At 43.5% G+C, this 21,553-nt stretch overlaps 1 protein-coding gene across 1 annotated transcript in view; it reads left to right on the top strand.

The window, feature by feature from the left end:
* grid1a (glutamate receptor, ionotropic, delta 1a) overlaps positions 1–21,553 on the top strand; it is a 207,445-nt gene that overhangs the window by 123,019 nt on the left and 62,873 nt on the right. Inside the window, exons 3-4 of the mRNA XM_053436519.1 lie at positions 3,295–3,579; positions 15,198–15,403. Of these exons, the coding sequence (XP_053292494.1) occupies positions 3,295–3,579; positions 15,198–15,403 (491 nt within the window). The remainder of the gene's footprint in view (positions 1–3,294; positions 3,580–15,197; positions 15,404–21,553) is intronic.

The following is a 21,553-nucleotide window of genomic DNA, read 5'->3' as shown; positions in this document are numbered from 1 at the left end:
ACTATTATAAATAACAATAGAGAAAGGCCTGCAGTAACTTGCATTTAGAAAATAAACTTATATGTACATCTTATCTTCATTATTTAATTTCTAAAACAGGAGTTTTCATATCGTTGAAATAGGAACATGTCTGTGAAAAACCTTTTAGTACGACGATAAATCGCTTGGGCTCTTCTAATATATATGTGTTTAGAATTGCACATCCAGCATCTTAACTGATCCAGGCAGCAAACATCATATCACATGACACTTAGCCCTATACAAATTTGTTGTGAGATGGTAAAGTATTAGCAAACGGCAGCATCTAACAGGCACCGGCTCTGAGGAGCAAACTCAGTGTTTGCAGTGAATCTTACAGTTTATTGTGGTGAACAGAGACATTCAGACGTTCAGTGTAAGAGGAGGCTCTGTGTTTGTATTACTGTCAGTCACCCGGCTCCCTGCTGAGCGGAGCATTAGGATTTCACGCTGCAACACAGAATATTTGTCAAGTGTCCGACTGCACATGTCGGCCTTCACATTGAGTCTTATCCTGTCACACAAACACACACACACAGCTACAAACACACACATGCAAACACACCTATACTTCTACCTTTGTGAGGACACTCATTGACATAAAGTCTTCCCTATAGCCCCTTATTCATCACATTTATACACATAACCCCGACCCATACTGCATCCTAACCTAATTCTAACCTCAACCTTAACCCTATGAAGCAGGTGTGTCACAGAGTGAGGACGGGTCAACATGTCCTCACTCCGTAGAAGAAATAATAGACAAACTCGTCCTCACGGAGACAGGAGTAGGGGGAGAACAACACACACACACACACACACACACACACTCGACAGTCTGACAGTCTGACAGTTGTACCTCTCCTCAGTATGTGTGTGTAGTTGTGTGATTTACAGTGTCTTAATGTAGTGCTGTGCTTGAAGTCAGCGGATGATATCGTCATTTGTCACATTAATGGTCCTCCCCCTCTGCCACACACACACACACACACACACACACACGCACACACACACAACCGATCACCTTCCTCCCCTCGCCCATCCTTCTCAGACCTCGTACCTCATCCTTAATGCGCTCTCGGCACATCCACCCTTTTTCCCGACACCTCCCCCTCCTCACCTCCTCTGGTATCACGTTGGATTAAGGGCGTCGGGGTATCGTTACCTGCACACGCTCATGTTCTGTTCATGTTGTTACCGACCTTGTGCTTCCTATGATGCTGAACACCAAGCCTTTGTATGATATACTTGGGTTTTCGGACTGCAGTGCTGTTGCCTCAGCATTGAAGTAGACTATATAATTAGGCGGTATTACGAAATGCAGCATATTTAATTGCAGTTGGGTACAATATGCTCCGCTGCTTGTGCGGAAGTTGTCAGGGCCCTGGTGTGTGTGAGACGTGGTGACTTGAATTATAAAGAAAGCTCTTGTCGTGGCCTGTCACAGTCCAAATTAGACCGCAGAGTCCCTCTGGTAGATGATTATGCAGCTCATGACAGAGACGGAGCTTAAAAATTAAATGTGAGCTTAATATTCTACATCTAAACTGCAGTGCGTTTCGGATCTACATCACTTTCTCTTGCCTGCTAATTGCCCGTTTTTGTGCCTTGCATCTTGAAAGCCGAGCGGATGCAAAATATGTCAGGTCAAGAGGAACAGGGTCAAATGTGATGTGTATGGGAGGAATGGAAGCCGCGGTTGGAAGTGAGAAAATCCTATTGGTTGTGAATCTTTCTGGCAGGGTTCCTCTGTGTGTGTTTCATGTGCTCGTCGTGTCTGTGTGGGTTTTTCTCCGCGTTCTCCTCCTGCTTCCTCCCACAGACCAAAGACACACAGATTGTGTTAATTGGAGACTCTTAATTGACCGTAGGTGTGAATGTGAGAGCGGATGGTTGCTTGTCTCTATTTGTCCGCTCCAGCTCCCCCCCCCCCCCCCCCCCCCCGCCATGTGAACCTCTAAATGAATGGATGGATGAAATACATGTCCTGACTCTGTGTACAGTGGGTTTCAGTCTGTGTTTAATAACCGATGTAGGATCACGATCGCTGGATATCCATGATCTGATATTTGTATTTGTCTGTTACAAAGAAAACCTTTCAAACCGTATTTTACCTTGACACAGAACCTTAGTGAAAGAAAGAGCAATGAAACGTTGTAGATACAATTTGCTTAAAATGTGGTTCAAGTGCTTCTTTGAAATCAAATAATAAACTCTTTAATATTTAATGTGCACTACATGCCGTCATTGACTTTTTAGGTTGTTGATGAACCGTCAGATCATTTGAGCAGCATAATAATGAATGCCTAATAATCCATAACACAGCAGCCGAGTCTATTTACTCTTATGAAAGATTAACCACCACTTAGACAGAACATTGTTCACTGATGTATTCATGATGTCAGAGGTGGCCTGTTCATCTTCGGAGGATGTTTGGCGTTTTGTGCCGGCAGACACACTGACCCACCTCGAGAGGACCAAAAACAGATTTTGTCCAAATTACACGTGTAAATAAAAATGTCGGGGACGTTAAGACCCGACTCAGACATGACGAGCTTCTGTGTGTGTAGAGTCTTAATCTGGGCTGGTTTACAGATTAACACCGTGAGCACTTGGAGGGGAAGGGTGGAACAGTATTTGGTGTACAATCATGGGAGGCATAATTTTGCATCTAAACTCCAGCTTGGAAAATTCTCCACTTTCATCTATGACAGATTCCTCCCACTCGCTCAACACCTGGTTTCTTTCTTTCTCTGAGGCGCCGACACTGACTCCGGCAGCTCTCTGATGCATCGGCTGTTTTCAAGTGACTCTCACCTTTAGCGAGCGTTTCTGCTTTAATCAGCTGTCTCTCTTTTGTCTGGGGACAAGGATTAGGGTAATGCCCCCCCACTGTCTACACGTCTACACATTATAATACCACTTCAGTACCGATCCCCTCCTCTCTGTGATCTCCTCTCAACTGCAGAGGCTCAGATGTAATCCTGAGTAGGATACATAAAGAACAGTCTTGAATTTCTTAAGCCCAGTTGAGCACACTTTCCTGAATAATGTGCAGCGATCTTAAAACGTGAAAACTGATTTATGAAATGAAGATATTTAATTGATTATAGTTGGGATTCTAAATCTTTTAAATCGTGTCTAACCATGTTTTATGTCTTTCCTTCTCTTTCTCTCATTTCTCTCTCTTAAATTTCACCACCTCTCACCCTCCATCTATCTCCATCTCCTTTTTGCTTCCTCCACCCTCTCTCTGTTTCTCTTCCCTCTGTCCAGCATGCGAGTTGATGAACCAGGGGATCCTCGCTCTGGTCACATCCACGGGCTGCGCGGCCGCCAGTGCCCTGCAGTCCCTGACGGACGCGATGCACATCCCCCATCTCTACATCCAGAGGAGCGGGGACGGCTCGCCCCGGACCGCCTGCCAGCTCAACCCCAGCCCGGACGGGGAGAGCTACACGCTGGCCGCCCGTCCGCCTGTTCGGATCAACGAGGTCCTGCTCAACCTGGTGTCTGAGCTGCACTGGCAGAAGTTCATCATCTTCTATGAGAGCGACTACGGTGAGTTGGGGCAAACACGAGCGGGGCTGATGGCTGAATGTGTCCTGTAAACATGGCATATGCATGTAAGATGATCTCAGCTCCATTTAAATATAAATGCACAAAAAAACATCACATCTGGTAGGGTTATCCCCCCCCCCGCTGTAAAGAATGTGCCGAGTGGGAACTGAGATGCAAGAGCAACATCACTCACACACAGAGGGACACTCACACACACATAAACACAAACATACTCAAAGACAGATACTCTTTAAATGCACATCGCTGAAAACGTCAATGTTCAGTAGAATCTCTAGAGAGTAACGACATCTCTTTGCTGCTTTCCCCACTAAAAGACCAGTCTGGGCTCATTTGTGCTTCTCAAACGAGGGCGTGTCCCCACAGAACTTTGTTTATCCCGAAACGTTCTCCTGCTCCATTATTCTCGCCATGACGCCTCGGCGGACTCGTCCTTTCTTGACCCACGTTTGGCAAAGACACAGTCTGTGGATCGAAGAGCGACCAGCAAGGTAGCGCAAGGTCAGAGAGATGAAGGGAGTGTATTGCTGCATTGGCATTCCTCAGATGATACTTTGCCACTGCTGGCTAATCTTTTTACTACTTGGAAGAGTGCAATCGAGAAGGGAGTGTAAATCTGTTTTATTTTTTCAGTACACTGGAGCTGCACTTGATGTAGTGTATAGTAAAGCAAGCCCTCGAGGGAATGGGCCACAGTCCCCATAACAAGCTTCCTCACCACAGTGTGAGCCCAGCATATAGTCCGTGTTCCGCGTGACACATGCATGTTGTTTTAACATGCAATCGATCACATCTATCTTTTGGCTTGTTTCTGACATCTTTGTAAAAAAGAGCACTCTGAGCTGAAAAGGAGCATCTCTCTCTACAGTCTGACTCGGGTAGACTTTAAATCATGTGAGCACATTGTGACATTATGTCAGATGAACTGGAGCGGCACTCAGCCAAGCGAGTCCCATAGTCGCCTTCAAGTCAATGTAGCTGCACCAAATTTCGTAGATATTAGTTCTCTAATGTGCCAGATAGTTTGCTGAATTACTCCCTGGATCCAGGTATACATCCCCAGCCTCATATGCAACCCACACTGCATCCTTCTTCCAAGTGTCATGGTAATCCGTCCTGTAGCTTTGTACGTAATCTTTCTTACAAACAATCAAACCAACAAACAAACAAACAGATGGACTGGGGAGCAAACACAGCTTTCTTGGCGGAGGCATCCAGTATCATCTGTGCATGTTCCGTTAAAGGGATAGTTCACTGAAAAATTTAAGTTCACTCACCTGCATGTAGATGGAAGGGTGGGTAAAGTGTTTGAGTCCACAAAACATGTTTGGAGTGTCAGGGGTAAACAGTGTTGCAGCCATATCCAGTACAATAGAAGTCAATGGGGACCACGCCTCCAAATGTTAAAAAAAACAAACAGAAAAAACAGAACATGCCTCCAAACTGCTCCTGTGTTGTCATCCAAGTGTCGGTCAGCCCTGACGTTCAAATTCGACTCTTGAGACAAAATGTCCACGACCATTTCCAAAGTCACCAGTTACTTCAATTGTATTGGATTTGGCTGCAACACTGTTTACCCCTGAAACTCCAGAAGTGGTTTGTCGGACTCAAACACTTCATCCACCGCCTCCATCGACAGAGTCTTGAGGAGATAATGAGTGATTCGGTGAACTGTCACTTTAAAGCATCACATTCTCAATCAATTAGAGCTTTACATTATTATTTATACTGAATTACAGCTATGATTCTCCCCGTTGCCTCAACCCCACTTCAGTGCTGGTGAACTCTCTCCATCATCATTTTCTTTTATGTATGTTTAAATTACTCATTAACTTTTTAAATGTGTGGACATTAACAAAGCTCAATGTTAAACCTGGTCGGTGTGTTTCGTTGGCAGTTCTCCAAATGGACAGTTACTACAAGGACGTGATCCCTTGAATCTATTGTTCCAATATCAGAGTCACTGATCCCTGACCTGCCTTTACTAAAAGTGCTGACGTAGACAAATCTGCTGTGTAAACTGAGTGAGGTGGAGAGTAATGTGTGTACTCTCTTGCTTACTGCGTTTGGAAATGTCACAGTGATTGGATGCACATTCATTTTGTGCATGGTCAGATATGCGCCACATATCAAGACCCCTTCGGTATATCCTTTGCTCCTCTGGAAAAGGAGAAGTTAGTTTCTGGAGGAGCACAAATGTTAACCAAGGTCAGTGCTATTTATTGTTTCCCCAGCCAGGAGCAATCTGCATCTCCCTCTCCCGTCTCCGCATGTGGCCGTTCGAGAGCAGTCTTGTTTGAAATCAGGATGCAGCATCTTTATCGTGGGCAAACTTTAACTGCCAGAAGAAAAAAGATCAGTCTCTGGTAGAAGAACACCAATTTGCATTTTAAGAACATATCAAGCTGTTTTTCCTCTGGTTCCCTTCACATCAGGAACTCTTTATTTACAAGATCTAACACCGGCAGCCCAGTGCCCGCTCACCCTCACTCCCAAGTCCAGAGAGACGGAACCTACAACTAATAAGTGAAGGCTCAGTTTAACTAGGCAGTGATTTTGAGGGAAAAAAAGAATATTGGCCCTAACAAAATAACCTTTTTTTTAATTTAGTTTAAGTCTGCAAAATTAATTGCTACGACGGCGGCTCCATTGACATTTGTGCTTGTGTTACACTGTTTAACTCTGTGCTCGTTTGATTAAGGAATGTAGCGGCTAATTAGGATCCTCATCACAGAACAGTCAAAATACCCATGGTGCTGCGTGGAAGCTGCACTACAGTGACCCACACCGCTGCCTAGAGAGGAGAGCACTGAATGTTGAATTCATACTTAACACGTGTGAATGCGGAGGAACAGCTGCTGCAGTTCACCCAGATTCACTCAGATTGTGTTTGTGTGCGTTGTGGTGATGATGAAGCGTTTGTCGTCTTTAAGTTGTGCACTGGTGCTTTCACTTTGTCTCTGATTGACGAAAAAGTTTGTACAAAGAATCATCGAGGTTACAGGAGCGTTGGGGAGACATCAGTCAGGTACAGTGTGTGTGTGTGTGTGTGTGTGTCTGTGTACATAGTCGAAGAAGTCCAATCAGAAGAAACGCCATCTGATTTCTAATCCACGATTCTGCTGCACTTTAATTAGAGAAATCCACTTCATCAAAACTTGCGCTTCTACTCTCTCGCAAAGAATCTGAATCGCCCCATGAATGGTGCATTGTCTTTTTCTTTCTCCATCAATCGATGACAAGGCGGCGTTACCCGTCAGGACATGAATCCAGAATGGCAGAAAACTGGCAGCGGAAGAATGGAGCGAAAGAAAGACAGTGAAGAATGACAGAGAGAAAAGTTTGGATTGGATCAAATGAGAAATAAAGGAATCTAGAAAGAACGGCTGATAACAGGAGAGAAAAGATTCTAACATTTTCAGAACTGTGCAGCCCCATCAGAAACCATCTTGTGAGTTACACTCGCACTGAAAACTGGGTTTTATTGTCACTGTGTGTGTGTGTGTGTGTGTGTGTGTGTGTGTTTGTGTGTGTGTTGACTGCAGACTGGCTTTACTCACAGTTACTTGCCAACTGCCTGGAGTTAGAGATCTTGAAAAAAAAATCTGCTAGACAGCTGGTGTCCAGGCGAGGGACAGTTCCACTATAATTCCCCCATATACGCCACCCTCATCCCCCCCCCCACTCACCAACACACAAACACACATACACAGACACACACATCTAATGTCACTTTCAGTCCTGAACATCTTCCTTGGAAACTCCACATGTGACAGCAGCAGAAGGGACGCCGTGCTCCCTCTCTTTCTCCCGGTAATCTGCTCGCCACTTTCCGCTCTGTGGTGTTCCCGATGGTCTCTGACTTGGGGGCTCATGCAGGCTGGGATTGAGCCACACTAGCACCGAGTTGGAGGTCATCACCTGGAGGCTCTAGCAGATGAGGAGATCAAGCTGGAAGTGGATGTGAGGTCCACAACTCCTACATTGGACTTAGCTGAACAAAACTCCATTGAGGTGGTTTTTGCTACCTACAACCTCAGATTTATCTCTATCACTGATATCTAAACTTAAAATAAAACCCTGCAAGTGGGTAAAATATAGGTTCCTTGAATGTACAAATTCATTAGAACCATGATTGCTACACCATGGCCATCTTCATCGAACACGGGAAGCTAGAGGAACGTCCTGCGATGGATTTCTGGATTAGGTATGAGAGGGCTGCGTTTCGCTGGGCTGCTGTGTCATCAACTTGCGGATGGTGCATTAATCTAAAAAGCAGATGTTAGGAACGATATAGCTCGTCCTTGCCTGTTGCCTCAGGCGTTGTGCTGTAGCACTGTGCACAAAGAAATGCCTGAAACATCATCATGCAGTTTATTCCACGTTTCTAGACAAGCTTTTTAAATAATTTCTTTAATCCTTATTTTTTGGGATGGGGAGAGCAGCACACGGTACTGGAGTAGAATACAGAGTGAGTTTCCATTACAGCTTAAACAGCTGGTTCCTCTGACCTCGGGGGCAAAGTCTTGCTTGGTGTAATGAGGTGTGTCAGGGAAACCAATTCATTCCAGTCTCCACCACCGTATCAGTTGTGTGAAGAGCACATTATGTAAACAACTTCTGAGACGTCTCCTCCTCTCGTTCCATTTTTCTTTGTGAGGGAGCATGTTTCATCATTTCCCTTCACGAGCAACAGAAATAACATTATTCTTACACCGCTGTAGCTCGACAGAGATTCTATTGTGTTAAGCCTGGAAAACTTCCTTATGTGCTTTTGCCTCTTTCGCCTCCGGGCAAAAAGGAAAGAACAAAATGATATGATAATCTGATCACACACTGATCACTTTACACCTTTGAAGATTCTGCTTTTCCTTGGGATGCAGAGATTTGTTTTATTCTTACTTTCCATTTCCTTTTTTGTCCATAGTCTTTTCTAGCTTTCCCTTATTCTGCCTTTCATCTCTAAACATCATTGCTGGACCAACTAGCTACGATCTAGCGATACTTTACTGAGTAATCAGGAAACACAACTGGTCTCAGTGTTGTACTTTTTGATATCACATCACACCAGCTAGGTTAATATGTCGCAAGAGTTACCAACTTTCCGAATCCCTTTAGCTTCTTTTCACCCAGCGACAAATGTAGTTACTTTTTGGACAAACTTTAGTAGAAGGCCGGAGAGTCATTAAAACTCCCCAGAGGTAAGAATCCTGATAACTGTGGTGATAATATACTCTTTTATTTGGGAACTGATTGAAATATCCTAATAACTACATCACGGATTGCCATTAAATTTGATTCATACATTCATCTCCACTTGAAAGTTTTTTAATCACTTTCAGGATTCACCAATTTCTAATATGGCGTCATCATCAGGTCAAATTTCCAGTTTGTCCAAAAATGGAAACCTATGTACCTCCTGAACTAAGTTGGCTGGTTACCAGTATACAAGTTTGTTCACATGCTGTTGTTTGTCTTCAACCCAAATTCCTGCCAAAGTGGCTTCATAGAGCCGTTTGCATGACTTTTAGTCTTGTTTAAAAGGTTCGCAATATATTGTCCTTTTATAAATGCCATAAAGCGTATACTTACAGTGTACTCACAAGACTGTGCATGTGTAAGGGAGCCAGCTATTGATTCTGCAGGGGAGGATGGACAGTGGGTGGACTATCTGCAAACAAAAGCGCCTGTAAAATTGGCTCATCATTTTTATTATAACAAAGAGAGCACGAGAGGAGACTGAGGTTGAGCTTGTAGGAAGCGCTGGAGGAGGGTGGATGTGTCGTCTCATTGGCTCGTTGGTCTGATTTCACCTGAGCTCAGTAATGACTGTGGAGCTGCTGCATCTGTCTCTGGCCTCCCTGTGGTCAGTGGCTCTCTGGTGGAGGAAGAGAGAATTAGTCTGGGATGCAATGGGAGATTGATTAAACTGCTTATGGTCCCAAGTAGGAGGTGGTTTCTAACGTATTAAAGTGCATTTTTAACACAGGCAGCGTCTGAACGTTCACAAACACATAGGAAATGTTTGTAGTGTATAATGTGAGGGCTGGGCTATAGTGACAGCTCTGAGAAAATAAAGCCTATTTTCTATTATAAATAAATGACGTCCTTTGAGAGCAGTGGAGACGATTCTTTATAATGACAAATGCTTCTATTGTGATTCTTTATTTCATGCTGCGTATGAATGATAGAGAAGTGAGGGCTATATATAAACGTATAGAGCTCTCTCTCTCTCTCTCTCTCACAATAGTATATGTTTTTCTCCCCCTCACTAATAAATGTTAATAACTAGTTAGAATTGAAGAAATTAACTCTGAATGAGCTCACAGTAGCACGTAACCTATTTTTTTGCGAGAGGGTAAAAATAACAGCTAAAAGCTCATTTGCATAGTTCTGTGCTCATGCTCAACCACCGAGTAACAAATAGCAGAAATTCAACACAGAGTCTCAGATACATATCTGCATAGTTTAAACCATGTCAGCAGATTATTTCGACATCAAACTTGACCTCAATGTAAAGTATAAAGCAGAGAACTTTAATTAACCCCTCAGAATAATTTTTTAATTAATACATTTTTTATATAAAAAATGGTTGCATCCAGGTCTAGCTGGCTCCCGTCTCCACACACAGTTTTTTTATCTTACCACAAGGCTGGCAGCCAAACTCAAGGCAATGAGTTTAATTTAATTATTATATTGGATTCCCCTGTCGTACTAAGACGTGCGAGCCAAGAATCCAATCATTGTGCAGTGTCTTTAAAGGCGTCACCAGCTCAGCCTGCTCTGCACATTCAGACCGGACTGATGAGATTGGAACCGTTTAGTCTTCAGCGCTTTCCTCCGGTTTAAACTCTTTGAGCTACAAAAGTGTCTCCTCAGCTCGTGTTGTAACATGCACTCGACATACAGAGGCCGTGTATGTGCACAAGCATCTCCCGTCTTGTTCCTCCTCTGCTTTGCTCTCACATAAGAAGCAGACGATATGATGTGAGGGATAAATTATTCATTTACATGTAAGAGAAATGTTTATGTGCGACTCCTGTGATCATAGAATCAGTGGGTAATTTGTTACATCTGGTTAAGTGCACAGATCCTTTCTCAAGTCATCGGTCTTTTCTAGACTCTCTAGGACAGAGGTTATTATTTTCCTTCACGATTGTTTATTCACTTACCAGAGAATGAATATAAATAAATCTGGATTCAATTTGATTTGAATCTTCATTTTGCATCCTAAGTGGTATTACAATAAATTTTGTAACTTAAAAAAGCATTTCCTTTCTAAATTATTTCCTTTTTTCCCTCAAGAGCTCTTCATTAAAAGTTAATATGATTAATATTTGTCCTCCTTCGGTATGAAACAAAGTTCAAACTGTTGGATGCATATGGCCAGAAAATCCAATTGGAAATTAGTCTTTACTAATATTTAAGAGAAAGATTACAAATTTTACATCTGACTTACTTTAAATAAACTCACTGATTATAACAGAACTTGGTGGAAGGTCGTGGTCGGGGAAGAATCTGATCTGGAACCAGATTTTTTTCTCTTTCTTTAACATTTCAAATCTGTATCTGGTGAAATAAATGTTTTATAGGTGCGTAAACTTTCTTTGAGCAGCTAGAAACTTGCAACTACAATGTGTAGCTTAAGAAACATTATGTGACCTTGGCTAAAGGATTTGTTTTAATGTGACTGCAAGCCTCTGGCGGGAAGTATGTGCTCTAGTGAGTGTCATTCTAGTTTGACATATTTTATTGTCCTTTTATTCACAGCATAAATACTTTGTTAACTTGGAGTATAGATCTGCAGTCAGTAAAACAAGGTGTTGTATCTTTTTCAGCTTTTTCTCTCTGTTCGCTCTAATTGCTCTTGTGCAAAACACTGATACATCGCAGATCTATATTGCAGAGTACAGAAGAAAACATCTGTGTTAAAAATTATTAACTGGTGGTATTGTTGGGAAAACACCAGTAACCGCTTCAAATGATTCATCTAAGTTTTTGGAGTGAGCTCAGGATAGCAGCTCAGCAGTTTCTCCGGCTTTTCCGCTTGGATTACAACGTGACCTGACAGCTCAGTGGAAACCTCTGATCCCTTTTCATTATGATATGCTCATTCCTGCTTTGCTCCAATCCGAGGGGGAGTTCCACTCTGGCTAGGACTCGAGTAAGTTTGAGCTGAAAAGGATGTAAAAGCAACTTCATGGGTTATATGATCGCTCTCCCTTGATCTGCGGATCTACTTCCCCGTCCTCTCAAACCGAAACAGGAGTTAAAATACTTCTATCTCCCATTAGTTTGGAAAGTAATCCTCTATTTTGATACCTTCAGCTTAGATTTGAGTGATAAATTGAATCTTTGGAACAATATCTTGGTAGTTGGTACATCCACCCTTTACCTTATTGACAGTCCGGACTCCTCCGTCTACTTTGATGTGCTTCTTTTGAAGCTCCGAGGTGTGTTCGAGATCATTATCCTGCTGCAGTTGGAATCTCTCTCCACCGCGTGGCAAACCAGAGGGTACAGCGTGTCTCTGAGAATTGAGTGGTGCTTCTGCATGTCAGGTATAGTCAGTCTAGTGAAGGTGGCCAACTGAAGAAAAGGAAAAAAAACGCCTCTGGTCTTGAATACTCCCTCCAACACGGTGGGTTTCATACACTGCAGTATCACTCTCTCACTCTCTTCTGTTTCTGACATAAATCCCAAAACATGGAGTCGTCAGTAAATGGGAACGAGTGTTGAGCCTCGTTTCTCTCTCGTGAGAGGTGGTTTAAAAACTGCTGCTCATCCTCATCGACACTAGTTTTGCAGATCGGAGTTGTGTGCTCTTTATCAAACTCGGAATCTTTGATAAAGTTGCTTTTCTTACTCTCAGGGGAAACCGCGCTTGACGTATTGATCCCCTGGTGTTGCGGTAGCCTGGTCGTGCTTTGGATGCAGCTGAACCAGTTTCTACAAAGTGTTTTAGAGTTTCATGCACCGTAGACCCCGGTAGCCTGACCAGGGTTTTCTTTGGCCTCGAATAGTTCTCCGCTCACAATAAGCTGGTGAGCGGAGAACTCAGGCAGCAGCTGATGTCTTATTCAGAATATTCTAACGTAGACTTGATGCATCAAGGAGACCAGACGGTGGAACAGTATACAAACGCTCACAGAGTAACATGAGCAAATGTCAGAAAAAAATGTCAGAGCCAAAGAGAGAGAGAGAGAGAGAGCAGGATACTGATCCAGGTTTTTATAGAAGGGTTTTTATGTAAGTTTTGATATCGAAAACTTTTAGAAGCAGATTTGTGTTCAGAGGTGATGCACCGGTAAACATGTCCCGAAATCAGACCTTTAATTCCACGTTAATCCTCTTTTCTGCAGCCCTGTCCATGGCTGACATGGCCGCCCCGTCGAAAAGCCTGCCACGGTGTTGGAACGCCAGCTTTGAAGTCCGGTGCTTCTATCGGGGTACTCGAGTAGTTAACGCATGGTAGCTTTCCCTTGGGTCGCCAGGGGATTAAAAACTCTTGTTTATTTGTTTACTGGATATTTCTCCTATTTCCCCATTTGAGAGATACACGTTTTTCACCCAACTGCTACACCGTGTTGCTGCTGAAAAAACACTTTTTTGTTTTGGTCAGTTCCCCAGGTCTCTGGTGATGTTCCAGTCTGAACTGGATGAGTGATTTGAGAGGAAAACTCTACAACTCGTTAAAGGAGACAGTTTCTCTTTCCTCTAGTGTGTTATATGGATTTTTCTGTTTATGTAAAAAGATCTGCAAAGTCAAAAAGTCCAAAGTCTGCAGTAACATGAACTCTTCACCCACACAGCAAATACTGAAGTTTACTGAAATGCCTGGTCAGTAGTCCAAGCAATACTTCTGCATTATCACAATGACATCACAATGACATCCCAGTGCACATCTGACACGCCCCCTAACAAAACCAGGTAAAGAGACAGTGGGAGAAAAGATAGGAGCTCAAATCCAGCGTTTCCGACCGAGGCTGAAAAGAGGAGCTGCAACAATGGACAGTCCGATCAAGAACCTGAATATGAACATTTCTCCTTTAAGTAGGAGTCGGTAATTCCTTTCTTTATTGAGACACCACAGATTTGATTGGTTTACCCTTTTGCACCCTCTGGATTTCCTCTAACAGAGATGCTCACCCAGAAAAGAATATAAAATCTGATTCTTTGCTTAGTCTCTGGCTAATATCTCCTAATGTTACTGCAGCTGAATGTTTTGTATGGAAAAATATTATCGCCTGAATTAATTGCAATGGTCCAGTCATGGGACAGGAAGAAAGGAACCAAATTGTGTTTGTGCTCAAACAAAAGGAGGGATTACTCAGAGGCTGAGCTGCTGGCCATTGTATTCAAAGTAACATCACCAGGGGTAACCATTTCAATTAAGAGACAAAAGTACAGAGGCGTGTGAGGGTTTGTGCGTGTGCGTGTGTATGTGTGTATGTGTGTATGTGGGTGTATGTGGGTGTGTGTGTGTGTGTGTGTTTGAAGGGAAAAGGTCTGCATTAAGCGAGCGATGCTTCAAAATGATGAATGATTTAATTTCAGGTTTTTTTTTCTACCCTTTTGAGCAATTTTATTCTGAAGAGAATCCAGCGGTAACTGTGAGTATTTATTTGACCCCCCCCCCCCCCCCCCCCAACAATAATTTGCAACACAGGGGTGGCAGGGAAAGATCGAACATTGCATCTAAATCTATATGATTTGCTTCATATGGTACTTGGTCATTCTGATGCTTCAGTTTGCCCCAAGTTGTAGAAACAGGGGCACAGCACCATTATGAAGCTTCAGTGCTCAGGTCAGGGACTTTTCCTCGTAGATTAATTTCCAGTTTGGCCCCTGGTAAAATCAATGTGCAAACTATATGTACGTGGGAGACAGTTTGCCTTTGTTTGCCTCTGTATCTTCAGTGAAAGCATGACTCCTGAAACCCCTAAATATGCAATAGGAGGCACACTTGTTCACACAGACACACAAAGACACACAGGTGTTGGTCTGGCCCCGGTGAGTTTGTCCAACCTCTCTCTAAAACTGTGGCACGGCTCGGCACATGCTGGGCTGCTGCTCCTACAGTGACAGCTGTGATTGGCGTGTTTGTTGTGTGCCCTCTGCTGCACATCACCTTTTATATGTGTGTGTGTGTGTGTACTCAGGCTTCTTTTAAGTTGGTTTCCTGTATAGCGAACAGACACACACACACACACGCACACACACACACACACACACACACACACACACACACACACACACACACACACACACACACACAGATCTCTGGGGACAGCTCTACCTGTCTGCAGTTTCATATCCTGTAAACCCCGGATACAGAAAGACAGGAGTGCCTGTTTTGTTTTGTCATTCTTTAGATCACAAGAGAAGAACACAAGCCACCTTTAAGCCCTCGGAACGAAGGCTGGAAATATAGAGCGTGTTGAAAGTACGCGTTGTTTACCCACAATTCTCATTCAATGCAGCAGGAGAAATGTACTGTATAACATGGCACCCGCCTGAAGCGTTGTTTGTTTCTCTGTCTGTTTATATTTGTGTCTCCTCTCATCACCTGTTCTCTGTCACCGCTTCTCCCCCTTCAGATATCCGCGGTTTGCAAACCTTCATGGACCAATCCTCCCGGATGGGACTGGACGTGTCCCTGCAGAGGGTGGACCGCAACGTCAGCCGCGTGTTCACCGACCTGTTCAACACGATGCGCACCGAGGAGCTCAACCGGTACCGGGACACTCTGCGCCGGGCCGTGCTGCTCATGAGCCCTCGAGGGGCGCAGGTCTTCATCCACCAGGTAGGCACAAAGACTCTTCTTCATCAAGTGATCAGAAAGACAGAGAACAAGCATTTATTCATTAAACATTTTGACCAATGACCAGAAACATGTCACCGGTACTCTGACAGCTGATCAAACGGCTTCAGAGAATGAAAAACATGAAACATTAATTGAGTCAAAATAGATAAATCACTCTGTTGTCATTGGGGATTTGCTTTCCACTCTTATAACTGATGAAACAAGAGGAAATTGTCGTGTGGAGCTCTGACAAAACCCAAAGCAATCGACTGAGATCAGACTGAGAGGTGTGCTGCTCATCGAGCTTGCCCCCCCCCCCCCCCCCCCCCCAAAATACTGCATCATATGTGACGAAACAATATTTTTACAGTCAAATGTACATCCAGTCTTCACCACACTGCTGGTGAGGGGAGTCTATTTGCAGATGTGCACAGCAGCGTTGCACGTAGCCCCAGGCAGAGTTTGTCAAAGTCAACTGCGCGGCGCCACAGAGGATTTGCATCCTCCTCACATTGCTGTTGTTGTTTCCTGCGTTTTCTCCTTTCCATATCATGTTTGCTAATTGCAGCGGTTGCAGAACACAGGTTGTTGTTTTTCCCAGCTCACTCAGACATCAGCGAGAAGAGAAGGAAAAACAAATATATGCTCAGTGATGACGTGAGCGCCGTGAGTTTCTTATCCTCCCGTAGTCGTCTGAAAGTGGAGCGGTGTGTTTGGCTTCTTACCAGAACGTCTGTGAGCAGGTCGTTCCCTTCAGAAGCTGCAGTCACGAGTCAGCCGGCTGAGTTACTGCAGTCAGTCGGTTCCTCTAACTGAGTCATTTCCTCTGACAGTTAGTATTCTTCTGATTGAGCTCATCATCATGTGGCAACTGTAATTCCTGACTGTTTGACAGGTGTTCTCTGTCAGGAGAAGTGTTTTCGTCACTTTGGTTTTCCTGTGGCATCCGATTAAACTGCTAATTAAACACTTTCAGGGGAGAAAGACTCACTGCAGGCTGACGATAGACTGTGTATAAAGATGGAAGACATGACGGCTCCTTAAAAGTGAAGCCGAAACGTCTGGATATTCCCTTTGTGGCTGGCTGCAGCATAAAGCCCATCTCCCCCATGTTGGTGGATGGGACATGGACCAAACTTAAAAAGTCAGAGTACACGTCAGATTCTAAAAGATGGTTTCAGTCATTTTTGCGATTACACTGATGTATGTGCACGGCCGACAGCTGAGAACAACTTGCGATTGGTCAAGTGTGTGTGTGTCGGCAGAGCTCCATCCACCGATGGCTGCTGCTTTTTCCAACCTAATCTCAACAAGGTAGAAATGTTCTTCATGATGGCAAAGAAATCTTGGCTTTTTCATTTGTCATAAATTCTGCACAGAAACACTCGGTAGCTGTGTCCATGTCTTTTAATGGGAAAATTCTGGCCATGTGTGTGAGTGTGTGTGTGTCTCAGTTTAACTCCTCTCAATGCACATCCAACATTTTCCTTATAAAATAATAGAAAAGAGTCTAAACTAACTCTCACTCAAAAAAATAAAATCTCTGTTATGAGTTATTTTGAAATACTCCAAAAGTGAAGCACCTGCAGACCAATAGATCCGTGCACAGGTTATGAATACACAACTCTTTCAAGTTTCATAAATGACACACCACTTTGATCTTATCCCGTACGCCAATGAAAACACACACAAACACATACACACACATGCGCCTGTAGATCCATTCTTCTCATAAGAATGCATTTAATCGTATCAATTATATTCCTCATCATCCCTTATACAATTAACATGAGGGATCGCGGGGACTCAGGAATAAGCACAGCTCCCGAATGCCCCTGCGAATATGTAAATATATATAAAAAGTGCTGGAGATTTATTAATTCACCGAAGCTTCATTAATACCTCGGTAAGTGTTGTCACAGAGCGTTCTCGCTCCGCACCGGAGATACCGGGGGAGAGAATGCAAATATGCTGATAACTGAATTGAGAATAATGATGATGCCTGTGAGAGTTAAACACTCCGGAATCGTTTTAGCATGAGAGACAGCGAATGGGAAAGTTTCCTTGTGGATCCACAAAACTCATCACAGGCGACAAATCTTTTTTTTCCCCTCATGAATGTGATATCAGTGTCAAGGAATACGGTTAATCACAGGGATTAGAGGCATTGCTTGTCTTAAATGATTTGTGTTCGGTGTGACAAAATAAGTTCAGACAGTGTGAGGTATTGTCAGTGAAACCCTGTGGAGTTGATTTGTTGCAGCAGGGCAGCGATGGTGTTGTTTACCACGGAGACCCACTCTGTCAGCTGTGCTTTTCATAGTTTGTTCAGCTCCATTATCTCCTCTTCTGCTCCGCTCTACCTTACACATTCATTTTCCCATGTACATTATCTTTACATGGAGGCTGAACATATCTATGAAGAGACCACAAAGATATGCCGAGTGACTACAGAGAAATGAAACAGTTGCGAAGGGATGAAAAATGATCATAAATAGATGTAAAACGACAACGAGGAAAATGCAGGATGATAACAAAGAGATGAAATATGACCACACAGAGATGACAACAGGGACACTAAACAACAATGGAGGGGACAAAAAAACCAGATCTGACTCAGACAATAATACAAATGTAAAGAGATGCAAATCATAAACGAGGAGATTCAAAATGACTATAAACACGAGGAAGATGACCACATAGAGCGGACAAATAACCATTCAAGGATGAAAACAGAATCAGAAGAAGGAAGAGACACAAAGCCACTGCAAAGATGCAAAAGGACTCCAGACAGGCACATAATGACAAGAGACAAAACTACAGAAAGATGCAACACAGCTGCAGAGCGGCTACACATATTAATTATGACAACCACAACAACTACTAACACATGCGTGGCAATATCTACAGGTATTGTTCTGCCCCTCAAATGCCATGCTATGTTTAGTTTTGCAACAGCGCCCCCTTGGGGAAGTACAGCCATAAAATATTGCCAGGGGTCAAGTTGTAAATCACCCGGATGTAATCCGATGTTATTTTATCTGCGTCACATGTTGTTTATAGACGGCAGCTCCACTCGTAATTTGTGTCATCCTTCAATGGGTTAACGCATCGTCTTTTTACAAATTTCATTAAAGTTCACGAAAATACCCACCGTGGAGTTTTTTGATTGTTTAAGCTGGTTGGATAGTTAGCGCCCGCGCTAGCGAGACCGACACAGGTATGTTTCTTTTATTTGTCCATGCCCACGTATTCCCCTACAAGGTCACATGGGGTAAGTGAAGAAATGTCCCAAAATGCATTGGGCAGATGAAATGAAGACGACAGTTCATCAAACGACTCATATAACTGGACCATATTTGTAACTTTTAATTTCAAGTTCTTAATTCACCCGACCTCTATTAAAGGACATAATGGCATCCGCCAAAGTCACCCTAGGTCACATCGTCCGCTCTGTTCTCTTCTACTCTGATGATGCTCTACTTCCCAGAGTAACATATTCTGTCACAAGTCAGTTGTCACTTCTCCGGTCTCCTCTCAGGCCACAGTCAGAAATTCGGAGGGCCTTGTTTTTTCCCCCGTGCAGACACTTGCCATCTCGTCTCTCGTTCACTTTGGCCGTGAAAGGATGCAGCGTGTCCTGTCAGCTCCGGCTGCACCTCGTCCGTGACTCTCTGTTCCCGTCGTGATAGGGGGAACCACACTCGACACACGCAAAGCCTTTTAGAGGGGCCATAAAGTGGGATTTTAAGCTTTCAGCTGTCTCATTCCCACGTCCTTGGGTTGTATTAGTGAGCATTTGCTAAATCACTTGCATAAAACGATGCACATTTAGGTACAAAAGCTTGACACGTTTTATGAGTTACCAAAGTCACTCTCCGATTAATTGCTAACAGTGCAGCTGCATGCTATATATCTTGAAGACACCCAATTTAGATTTTTGGCTCTCTGGGTTCCTGCATTGGAAGATAGTATCATTTTCACCCACACTGATTAAAACGATTTGAAAATCAATTGGAATACCTGTACAGAATGTCTTGATAGTAAGGATAACACATATTAAATCTTTATTACAAATATAAAGTTAAAGTCTTTTATGATTAACAAGTAAGCATGCATGCTTTTTGAGTCATACACCTGGAAATATTTTAGTCTGCATCCTTTTTTTAAATGTAATGTTTGTGAACACCTCCTCAGACTCCACTGCATCTGCCCTCACTACGCCTGCGTGTGGATGTGGGGGGGAAACAGAACGGCTGGTGTCAGGTGGCACGCCCGCTCTGCAGGCCAGTTGATAGATGGAGCCGAGAGGCCGGGTGAGATCTGCCTCCTGTGCGGCGGCTTTAGCCACAAGATTGACAAGCACCACCTCCCGCTGCCAGGAGAGAGTGTGAGGGAGAGAGAGAGAGATGCTGCACCGGGTGGCAGGAGGGTAGAGAGAGGTAGACAGAGACAAAGCGAGGGAAGGAGAGCGAGAGAGCACAACCATGGTGGATGCAAAGGTAGAGCGCGAAATAAAGGACTGGGAAGTGGATGCTGGGAGGAAAGGTCAGAGATGAGAAAGAGAGCGGGACTCGAAAGGGCTCCTGGAACATAATAAAGCACCTCTGATTGAAGCCGTAATGAGCAGAATCTAATGGAAGAGACGACAGAGAAAAGAGACAAAAGAGACGAGTGCTGGGAGACTGACCTGAGTGCGGTAGACGACACGCGGCACTCTATTTACTTGGGATTTTGAAAACCGGCGAGAGGACACAGAAACAAGATGGCTTTTCGCGACCACAGATAATTAGGGGAATGGATTTTGACAGGTGTAACCGTTTAAATCGACGGCCTATGAGAAGTGTGAGTGCTGCCCAGGCTGCACATCTAATGCAGGACAGATGAAAACATGTTTACAAGTTTACCGTACCTTTCTGCCGCAGTGACAGCTGAGGTGAATTCAGCCGGAGGAAGGTGCAGTTTTTTTTTTTTTTAAGAAAAAATAGAAATTCATCTTTGAAGAGATGGTAGCTTGTTATCATCTCTGTCTTGAAGCTTGAGTGAAGAACCAGGCTTAGATGTCACGTGAGATTATTTTAAAATGCACATTGCACAGGAACTCGTAATGATATAATTATCTTATTGGTTAAAGCCGCTCAAGTCTAAGATTCAACTGACAACGCTCATTATAACTCATTTCTTATTCCAACTCTATTCCAGCAATGTTTCTCCCTTTCATTCTCAAATAATGGACTCAGACGTTTGCCAGGGAAGTCTCGGTGTAGAATCCCCTTCTTGTTTTTACTCTGGGATGAAAAATTGTCAGAAGTGCTGTGTCAACTGTGCCGGCTTTACAATATTATACAGTCCCTGTCTTTGAGAGTAAATATAATCGTTAGTCAGCTTGTCACGAAACCCCACATTTAAACAGAGATTTCATGAATCTGTCACGATATGATGGAAATACTACTTTTATTTTGGTTTTTTCCGACCTGAATAAATCATTTCTTTTAAAGCAGACATTCCCAGAAGTCTTGCCGGAGCTCCGTCTAAACTGCAAAAAGATTCAAGACATAGGGTGCACCTGCTCGACTGGTGTCAGAGGAGGACTGGAGATTTTCCCTGCACCTTCTTTAACGTTGTAGCTCGTGCTCTTAAGTATTTTGATCAAGATGCACACGTTTGTTTTTTTGTTTGTTTAATGGTTGATTTGTCAGCAAGATTACACCATATTAACAAAGCAGATTTTCCTGGAGCCTGGTGGAAGGATGGGACATGGGCCTAGAAAATATCCATTACATTTTGGCATCTCAAAGATATCAACAAATCCAACAGATTCAGCGATGCTTCATCACTTTGTCTAACACTACAAGGTTTTGTGACATTTTACAGATTTTCCAGGGGAAAACTAATGGATGTTCAGGATAAGAAAGTACATTCAGGTGACTGATGTCTATGAGTCTGGGCAGTTTGGTGCAGGTCCAAGTAAAAAATCCAGATTTTAAACGTGGTTTAACGGTGGGGTGAAGAATTCCTTTAGCCGCTCTATGGTAACAGATAGAACAAACCTTTGACTCCAATGTGAGGCTGAGATAATGAGGATTCATTCAGGAAGCAGGAGGCAGGAGGGTATATGTGTCTTCAATAGTTAAAGAGCTACGTCCACAC

Source organism: Pleuronectes platessa, chromosome 12, assembly GCF_947347685.1.
Source record: "Pleuronectes platessa chromosome 12, fPlePla1.1, whole genome shotgun sequence".
Taxonomy (NCBI): domain Eukaryota; kingdom Metazoa; phylum Chordata; class Actinopteri; order Pleuronectiformes; family Pleuronectidae; genus Pleuronectes; species Pleuronectes platessa.
This window is presented reverse-complemented; position numbering and strand designations above follow the sequence as displayed.